Below are 10,925 nucleotides of genomic sequence, written 5' to 3'. Positions count from 1 at the left end.
GATAAGAACTTTTCCAGTTACTAGTAAATCGCGTGGGGAATTTTCCCCCCGCAGTTCCCCCCTCTGATGAAACTATACCCTTCCCCTCAACCCCCTCGCCCATCTCTTACGGCGCTCCCCCCGCGTGCGCGCGGCCCGCCCCGCTTTCCCTCGGAAGTACCCGGGGCAGAGGTATAGACTCTTCATCTACTGATATTCCGATTATCGCGGCTAATCGATTACAACGGTGGGCGCAGCGGATCATGAAAATTATAGACAATAGACAATAGACTGCAGGGAGTGGGCGATCTAGTGAAATTCATTAGTCTATGGTCATGTTTGTAGTACCGTATCATGCATTTTTTCCGGGTGCGGCACCCGGCACCGAATGACAGCCATTCACAGCTCAACTTATCGGAACTTATAGACAAGGATAGACGTGGTTATAGGTTATAATTTCTTCGAAGCTCTCATTTTTATTCCAGGCTTTCAATCTCAATTTTAAAGGTACGTTATTGTTTGTGCACGTCTTCTGAAGAGTAGGAACATTTCATTTCGTACATATTACTTATACAACTGTTTATATTAGAAAATGAGGTGACAGCATTTTTACATTTTTTCAATTATTACTAATTATTTTACATTCCCACTCTTTATTAGTACCTATACTTTACTCCTGTAAAAGGATTTTGCGATCTATAAAGCCGTTTTAAAGAACGAGCTCTGTTTTGTCGGTATTTAGGATCCCCTTAAGTGCCAATAAGCGGAAGAAGAAGAAGAAGAAGAAGACAGCTTAACTTAAAGGAAATAACAACCGCTGTGGTAAAATTATAATTTTATAAACAATTTTACGTTTGTATATTCTGAAAACTTTACAAAATTCACATGAAAATATTATTGTTTAAGTGAGATAAATTTTTTATACGATCAATACATCGGTTTCTTTAATAACTTGAAGATTCAATGTTTTCATTAACTTATATTATTAGTGATTGGTGATTTATACATAAATTAAATTTTTCTTTGTTTTTAGATGAGAACCACGAAAAAGAGCATTTCGGAATAATCCTCGATTATAGCGAGCAACATAGCGAGCTCATAACCAATAAATTTGTCGGAGCCAGGGGCAAAGAAAATTTGCACCGACAGTGGCAAGAATTGGTGGACGTTTTGAATGCCCTGCAGACTGAGACGAGGACAGTAAAACAATGGAAACAGGTGCGTAAACAATTATAATAAATTATAATTATTATTATTATAGATTTTTTAACATTTGAGGCTCAATAATATTCATAATTCTATACAATAATAATATTCAAAGATAATATATGTATGTGTATATATATATAAATGAAGTATACACGATTTTATATAAACAATAGCTTTATTTAGTACATGATCTAAAAAGATATATAAATTGACAATTTTGTTAGCTGCATAGTAACCGCAGCGAGCATTCATTGAATATATGGATTTTACAGGTTGTCGCAGACTGGAAATGCCGGGTAAAGAAGCAGTATGCTGAATTAAAAAAAGACTTCACAGCTACTGGAGGTGGGGCCCCGGTGATGGAAAACCTCACAGATCAGGAGATGCGCCTCCTAAATATAATGGGCATGACTGCAGCAGATGGGGACGAAGGGCTACAGGAATACGGCTTAGAATTTGAAGTATGTTCGTAAAGAAATACTTATTTTTTACTTTTTCACCTACTATAATTTGATAAACATTCACTTTCTTTCTCTGTACGTACGTCTGTCTGTCTCCCTTTCTCTCTACTTTTCCTTCTATAATTTCAATACTTATTTATTTTAATTCAAGTAAACAATAGATGTTTTTTAGTAAATTTGTGGTATGTGTTGTCGACATCACAACTTTTATAGTTGAAACCGCTCGACTTCTGAAAAATGGAATTAATGAAAAATGTACGATTACATTGTTTCTTTTTGCAGTATACATTCATTACTGACAAATCTTATCCGTTAAATCTTCAAACAGTAATTGTTCATGTTCTACAAACCTTGATATGTATTGTCGACGTTGCAAATTTTTACTTGATTCGGCATAACCTCGATTAATGATGTATGTGTATTTATAAGTATTATTCATTGTCAGTTAATTATTAAAGATTTCGTAGTGCACCATTTTTCATAAAGTAAAGTATATTGTAAAACTGAATAATGTACTTTTACGTTTCTCACGACTTCAATTTTTCAGAAGTCGAGCGGCCTTAACTAAAATTTGTAATGTCGACAATACATATCAACGTTTTGAACATGAACAATTATTGTTGAAAGATTTAACAGCCTAGTAATTGCCATGAATGAAGGTATATTGCGAAACTGAATAATGTATTATACATGTTTAATGAATTAAATTTTTCAGAAGTTGGGTGATGTCAATTATAGATGTTGTGATATAAACACCACATACTACAAGTGTACTAAACAACATAAACAATTATTGTTTAAAGATTTAATGCCTGCATTAATTACTCTTTTCATTTGGTTTCAGGAGACTGACGAAGTTATTGAGGTTCTCTCCGCAGAGGATACAGAAAGTCCGGGTACCAGCCGAAATAAGAGGCCCCGATCTGCCTCACTGCCGAACCACTCGGAGTCGTCCAGCCAGCGAGCGCGTTTATCTTCCGAGTTAGTGGACAGTATTAGTGAAATGAACAATAAATCTTTGAGTGTCCTGAATGACATTAATGGAAATTTAAAGCGAATCGCGGATTGTTTGGAAATTATTGTGAAACGCGCGTTTCCGGAATAATAAATGATAAGGAACTACTGAAATAGTAAAACCATTGTAGGAATAAGTATTCAAGCAAAAATATGTATCTACTTTAATTGGCAACGTGGTCCTAACGTGATTTTAATATATTTCTACGTGCTCGTATATTTGCATTTTATAGATCGCCATATTGCAAATGTTTTTTCGTAGGAAGTAACTTATTTATACAAATTATATAAGTGGATATTAGGTGCAATGTTTGCAGGCAAATAGTACCTTTCGCATTATCTGCTTCTGTGAATTTTTCAGAGCCAGTTTTAGCTAATCTACATTAGAAGAAAATACTTTAAAACAAGCTTATAATTATCAATCAAATCTTTTCGGTAACAAAATATTATAATACATTTCCTATTTCTTTGCAAAACTTGCGCTTACACAAGATATATATATATTTTTTTTATATTATCAATAATAAAACGAAAGTATGTAAGGTATCCCTGAAATTCTTAAGTGAATAAAATCCCAAAGTTTTACTTCAGGGAAGCTCTGTATCTTCTTTAATTTATATTTGTGATAAGTTGTAGTAGTTAATATTGCATATTACTTGCCTCCTTATAATCTATGAGAATTTCGGTATTATATGCTCTATTAATAAATTAATAAATGAGTTTTCTCCTGTAGCTGCATAGCTTGTATGTTATGGTTTGAGGATGCGGATTTTTTACGTTTACTTACACGTTTACATTTACACATTTACACATAAATTATTGAAATCAACTGAAAAAAACAATTTTAACATCTAAAAATTATATAAAGTTTTACTAGAAAACTGGAGAATGTACATATATGTTGTTAACAATTTGAGTATTATCAACACCGACAATTGTATGCAACATATATATATATATATATATGCACAATGTACATATTGAAGACATTTTTTCGAGCGTGTGTATATTTTGAGGACATTTCGATACTTTAGGGACTGGTCTCAAAAAATCTCTAGGTTCATCGCATACTTTGGGGACATTTTTATTTTTATATGATACGTATATTTTGGGGCTTTAAGTTTATATAAAGTTTATATGATTGTGCCTGGATAGTGCTGCCACCACAGCATATGTCCCCAAACTATATGTTGACTATCTTTTACTTATATGTCCCCAAACTATATGTTGATTATCTTTTACTTATATAGTTTTACTTTACTTTTACTTTTTTATTTGTTTAATTAATGCTGAAGCGACAACAACAAACAATATGCAATTAAAAATTTTATTTATAGAGCAATAAACACAATAGTTATTTGTGCAACAAGTGCGTGAAGATGAAAATTCCCGGGTGCGGTGACCGCACTCGCCTTCGCGGCTTCGGCTCGTGCGTCAACTCCGCACCCGTGAATTTTCATCTTCACGCACGGCTTGCATACCCTATTTTATGTTGCAAGTGCGTGGAAAGTGGCCTATCACGCACGCGTCGCGTGCGTAATGGGCCACTTTCCATGCATGTGTTACATAAAATAATATTAGCAATCTTGTAGTCATTGTATATTTTGAGACTTTTGGAACAAAGATATGGATTGAAGACTATTCTCAAATTATACAATCAGTACTTGATGGAAATGTCTTTAAATTAAACATTCTACCCCAACACTCTTATAACATATATATAATATTTTATATCTTTAAAACAAACGTTTTATCCCAAAATGCTTCTCAGGTATATTTTATGTACAGTTTAAGCTAATTCCTTTTGTTTAACGAATTGTTCGAGCCCATTTTTCTTTAAAAAAAAATTAAAGATTGTAAGTTATTATTTAAAGTTTCAAGATAAAAGAAATCAATTTTTAAGACAATTTGTTTGACAATTATTATTATATATATTTAAAGAATATAATTTATTATTATAACAAAATTATTTTAAAAATTTGTATTTATATACTCTTTAGAGCTGTCTCTTTGAAGCATTCATTGCACATAAGTCTAGAATCCTAAAATATGCATTCAAAGTAATAAATCTTACATACATATATATTCATTGTCAGCATTTTCTCAGGACAATTGTAATAATTTCCAATCGTCAACTTTTTCAAATATTTATTAAAAAATTTTTTAAAGTCTTTAAAATATATATACGCACCTGAATAACTAACACAAGGTTTTTAACATCTTATAACTCAGCAATTATTTAAAATAATTCAATTAATGAATAATTTTTATTGGGTACATATTATTAGTCAAATTTTAGAAATAAATAAATCATTAAAAATATTCTCAATTTTTATTTCTAAAAATATTGTAACAGTACAATACTGTTATATTTTATAAAAACTTTAAAGACTAAAGTAATCAATATTTGACTTTAATATTAAGAACGTGACTTTACTTCGTAATATTTTTCTCTTTTTAACCCTTAATGTGGGTCTACGACGTCCGAGCCAAAATGATATCTGCTCATAACTGTAAAACTTGCAAGCCTGTTAGAAGATATGAAATAAACGATGGTATTTCAAAATGACTATCGTATAATAAAATTGTCAACTACAATGTAGACAGATGTTTCATGAATTTTTGTAGATTTTTTTAAATATTTTGAGGTAGGGAAAAATAATTAATAAAAATCCGCGTATCAATATGCATTCATATAATTCGGCAAAAGGAGACAGTATAGTGTTACGCAATGATTGCGATTGCTACGCGCGCGACAAGGCATTGGGAGAAACGATGTCATATGTCACACGTCGCTCGCCACTCGCTATGTGACTCTACTTCTTGCTATCAGATGATGCTCACCTTTGCTAAAAGACCTAATTGTAAACCATTTTACATGCCTACAAGTCTTCTTATACGTCGATTTGCTCAGACATTTTAATCAATACCCGGGAAAAAAACCTCTTATTTGTTCATATTAGTTCATATTAGTAGATATATGATCATATAAGAAATGAAAGATATAATCTTAAACAATATTATATAGCCATATATGGGAATATATAATTATATAGGGCTATGTATGAGCATATATGATTATATACCCAGAAAAGAATACCTCTTATTTGTTCATATTAATAGATATATAATTATATATGGTTATATAAGAAATGGAAACATAATCTTAAACAATATTATATGGCTATATTATATGAAAATATATGATTATATATTCCATAAAACCTCTTTAAGTATAATCTTATACAGGGTGTCAGAAATAAAAGTATCCAGCCGAATGGCTGGGATAGTTTGGGTCAAACTGTGAAGAGAAAAGTCATGTATTATTTTGTAAAATTCGCAATAGTTAACGAGTTATTAATTGAAACGTCTGAGCGAATGAGCGCACAAGGAGCGATAGAGGCGGGTCTCGGCTGGCACGGAGCCCGGCGCGCGATGAGTGGTGAGGGGCGCGCGGCGCGTGACGAGGTGTGAGGGGCGCGCGGCGCGTGACGAGCGGCGAGCCGGGCGAGTGAAAGATGATATACACGGCGAAAAAGTATTAGAACCAACACACGTATTGTACAGGCATTGCCGTAGCGTCTTACGCCTTAGATAATATTAATTATATTAACTTGAATTATGTGTAATAGAAATATTTATTTAATTTTAGTAAATTTAATTATTTTGTATGTCAAAGTTTACGATTATTTAAAGCTTTACTTTAACTTTTGTTTATGTTAAAACAAAAGTGCAATGTTTAAGACGTGTTGATTTTTTAAAAAATAATTGTGTTAAAAGAACTCAAAGTAATATTTAATTTCTACATGACATAGCATAAAATGTTAAGTTATCACGTTGACATAAACGTAACACATGAAAATGTTAAGAAAATAATGAAAGAAATAAAGAAAGAAAAGAAAGAAAATCATTAAAACGTCATTTAACGTCAGTGCGCTACTAAGGATTTTATATTTAATCGTAAGATTAACATAAAAATAATATAATTTTGTTTAAAAAATATTCTTTTTATTTATATTTAACCTTATACAGATGCCTATTGTACATATAAAAATGTTTTTTATATTTATATTTAACATTATACAGATGTCTGTTGTACACAAAATTTTCGTTCACATATCATCAAACTTTCCTTTATTTTGTGTTAAATTATGAACATAATATTTGTGTCATAATTTGACATACTCATATTATGTTCAATTTACACAAAAATTTGAGTGGACCATTTGGGACATGTGAAATATGTCGAATTTAACACAAATTTTTTTACTGTATAATTGTATATATCTACGAATATGAACAAATATGAGGTATTTTTTTCATCGGAAATCATATTGCGCCCAGATCTGATTGTATTATATATGATTATATAAAATTACATGTGTTATTAGATTTTTTTATATCTAATACTATATTTTTACATCTGACCATATTATACTCATTTTTTGTCTCGGGTACTTATTTTTGCTATATAATTATATAGGAGTCAGCCCCAGTATTATATAAAATTATATATAATTATAAATTATATAATAGCTTATACATCCCGGGAAAAAAAAATGAAGCGGTCTTATATGGTCTTATGTGCTCATATATGAATTTTGGCCGCATAAGCTCTTCTATGGTCATATATGATTATGTTTGAAAGCGTGATGAGACATTGAGGAGAAAAGGGTGAATGTTGCCATCTATGATATTTCATAGAAAGTACTAGCGATTTTGTAAACTCACTTCAGTTGGCGAATCTAGTTCCCTAGAGAAATTGTATAGCGTAAAGCGCTAGAGGCGCGACGTATTGATATTCAATTCATGTAATTGCCGCGTGAAGAAGAAAGCGCGCGTGCATGCACAAGCTTGCGGCCCGGGCAACCGGCGTTATTCGTTTCTTGGTTGTCTAACAGTGAAGACATTTTTCTGACCTTCTGCCGTAATAATCTGAATTCGGTATTATATTGAATCCGAGTCATTGTAAACGACGAGTGTGATACTTTAAGTAACTGATTGAGAAGTCTGAGAGGATCCGAGGGACTGTAATGAGAAGTACGAGGAGATCCGAGGGACTGTAATTGACGCACGGCAGGACCAAGGCTCGATTCATTCGCCAACGTGTGAGAGATCGACGCCATTACTCCGTTTCTTGATGATGACGATGACGGCATAAGATTGACGCCATTACTCCGTTTCTTGATAATGACTGATATGGATAAACGGAAAGGAAACGACTCTTCTAGAAGTGCTTCCACACACGGTGGACACTAGTAATCAGGTAACTCTTAGATTTCTGATAGAAGCCATCGATCACGACTAAGATAAAGATTGTCGGAAAAGTCTACAATCTACTCGATCCTTGGTTTCAGAAATCTCGAGAGATCTACCGTCCAGTAAAGGACGTTTGAAAGGCTTCCGCGCTCCAGCGAAGCATTTATAGACAGGAACGATAATCGTTCTTCTCCCTTGAGTACTCAAGTTTTTATTTACGGGTTGCAACCATTATTTAATTATTCATTCGTGCTCTTTCATTTTGGCCAAGTAAAGTAAAATATTTAAGAATACGACACGTTTAATTCTATTTTTTGTGATAGTTAATTCACATATTTCTCGATACATATTGCGAAGTAATTCATTTGTTTAATCAATACGAATGAATGCATAAAATGTTTAAGATAAGATGTATAATGTCAATTGTTCTGAACAAGATTCGCCATAAAGTTAATGTTCATTTATTCAGAAATTATATTCAACGGTGTAACACGCAATATATCGATTCATGTGAAATACTTTAAATCTTCGTTGCGTTTTCACAAATCAATGTGAATTAATGCGTTTAATAACGATTATTATTTAACGCATTATTCACTTATAAAATTTATATATAAGATTATTTTGGTTCATTATTAATTATAATATCAGTTTCTTGTCATGTCTAATAGTCTTTTCAGTGATTAAATAATTTAAAGATATATTCAAAGCTATCATATCATAGTGATTCTTTATTTATAATTACCTTGTGAAATATTATTATTTTACGTTCCAAGTTTCAAACGGAGATTATACGTTTAACTAATGATTATGTTCTCTTCATTGAACGGACTATTACAATGTAAATTATATATATTATTTCTTGATTCATGGGATTATTGATTTTTGCTATAATGACTTATGAATGTGATTAAATTTGTTCTGCTATATTCTCTAAATATATTATATATTTTGTCAACGATTAAAGATCAGTGTTTCCTTCACCGCCATAGCCCACAATCTGAACGGGTTGTGTACAGATTATATAAGATTATATAAAGACATATAAGAAATATCAAGCATATATGAGCATATAAGACCATATAAGACCGCTTCGTTTTTTTTTCCCGGGATCTTGCATATTTCCATATAGTTATATATGAAAAATTTTTTACCGGGTCAAGTTGTTCTATTGTAAATCGACACAATGACACGGCACAACTTTTGTATCAGTTGTATTGTGGAAACCACTCTTATAATAAAGTGGCACACTTAAGTAGGAGTTATTTTGAGAGATCTACCCATGGGCTCCGAGGGGGAGCGGGGCGGGGGGGTACCGCTGGCGCGGGGGGGGGGGGGGTACCGCGGGCGAGGGGGGAGCGGGGCGGGGGAACTTGAAGGCGAGGGGGTCCGCGGGGGGGGGGACTCGAGGGCGCGGGTGGTCCGCGGAGAGGGGGGTGGTCGGCGAGCATGTCGGGACATGTTTATTAAATGTTAATAAACATATCGTTGACAAGGGTACCGCCGCGTTCTACGCCGAGGGTGGTCCAAGGGGGGGGGGTAGGTGTCCGCGTTCTAGGGCGAGGGGGTCCGCGCAGGGGGGTAGGTGTCCGCGTTTTAGACCGTGGTGGTCCGGGGGGGGGTCGTCATTTTATTGGCGCGGGGTATTACAAAGGCTAACGGGCGCCGTTTGGTTGCTGGAATTTTATCGGCGGCGCGCCGCGGGAGGGGGGGTCCGCGTCCAACGGCCACGTCGGTCCGCGTGACGTCACACGGCTCGCCCGCGTCTTGTTCGCCGTTATCTTTCCCTCAGCGCGGTCTCTCTCTCGCTCCCGTTCCCCTCATTGATGTTCTCTCTTGCTCCCAACCTCCTTTGTCTCCCCCCGTTCGCGCGCGTCTTTTCGTTGGCGTTCTCTTTTCCTCGCGCGGATTTAACTTAATAATAATTATTATTTAAAATATTATTATTATTATTATGAAATATAGGGGAGACCGGGGCTAAGCCGACAGCGGGGCGAACTTGACATTAGGCTTTTTGCCAATTTAAATCTATCGTAGAAACTTGCCTTTGCTACTGTAAATGCGTCTTTATGTGCCAGTATTATCAACGGAATTTGGTAACATTCTGAGTTATAGTGTAATTTTTAACGCGACATAAGTGTTTTTGATAGTGAAAAGTAATTTTTCTGATCTCTCGAAAATGTCTACTCTTTCATCGAGCTTTACTCTTGCGAATCTACCGCTAAGTGATTTTGATGGGAAATTCGATGCTTTATACGAATCCGATAATAATTTTTGCATATTTTTAAAATTTACATATTTTTGGAGTAACAAAAGTAAAAAACGACGTTCGGGGCTAAGTCGACACGACGCCACCGGGGCAAAGACGACACTAACCTAAAGTGACATTATCGCAAAAAAGGTCATTGTTTCGTCCGATTCCGATGACGATTTAAGGAACATCTGTTGCGTGTGTTCGGAAAACATTTCATTAGCTTCTAATAACAAACAATGCATCTTATGCAACCGTATGGCTCATGACGAATGTGTGCGCACATCTGATCGTGAGTTTACGTGTATAAATTGTTTTTCAGACAATTCAGAAAAAGATAATTAAAAGTTTAATCTTTTTTTTTTCTCATTATTTTAAATAATTGTTTACTTTATTCCGACTTTTTGTTTCTAATACACAATGTCTTTTCATTTGATAAACAATGTATTTTTATTTTTAAACAATAAAAAAATAAATTCCAGATCAAATTGTGTCGATCAAACAAAGTGTTGAGTTTGCCCCGGCGGGGTGTCGAGTTCGCCCCGTCATTTTTTAATTCGAAAATTTGTCTTCGCGTCACTTTTCCTTTCCTGGCGGCAAAACAAAGCGACGTACAGCAAAACTTCCTGAATCAATTTTGTACCTGAAGAAACACTCTTTAAATATATATCATTGAATTTGCCTAAAAATTTTAATTAAATATTAAAACGTGCCTTTGAAAAAATAGTGTCGGCTTAGCCCCGGTCTTCCCT

General features: G+C 34.1%; 1 protein-coding gene across 1 annotated transcript; it reads left to right on the top strand.

Annotated features, from left to right (window-relative positions):
- Positions 1-990: 990 nt before the first annotated feature.
- LOC139822201 (uncharacterized) lies at positions 991-4,332 on the top strand. Its single transcript, XM_071793824.1, has 3 exons — positions 991-1,197; positions 1,461-1,649; positions 2,494-4,332. Exons 2-3 carry the CDS (start codon positions 1,548-1,550, stop codon positions 2,752-2,754), a joined length of 363 nt encoding a protein of 120 aa, XP_071649925.1. The 5' UTR covers positions 991-1,197; positions 1,461-1,547; the 3' UTR covers positions 2,755-4,332.
- Positions 4,333-10,925: the final 6,593 nt, after the last annotated feature.

The sequence above is a fragment of the Temnothorax longispinosus genome, chromosome 11, assembly GCF_030848805.1.
Source record: "Temnothorax longispinosus isolate EJ_2023e chromosome 11, Tlon_JGU_v1, whole genome shotgun sequence".
NCBI lineage: Eukaryota > Metazoa > Arthropoda > Insecta > Hymenoptera > Formicidae > Temnothorax > Temnothorax longispinosus.
This window is presented reverse-complemented; position numbering and strand designations above follow the sequence as displayed.

What these genes read in the sequence shown, in the direction of transcription:
- LOC139822201 (XM_071793824.1), top strand. Translation starts at nt 1,548, where the DNA reads ATGGAAAACCTCACAGATCAGGAGATGCGCCTCCTAAATATAATGGGC. An exon ending in AATACGGCTTAGAATTTGAA is followed by an intron (nt 1,650 to 2,493) that starts GTATGTTCGTAA and finishes ATTTGGTTTCAG; the next exon opens with GAGACTGACGAAGTTATTGA.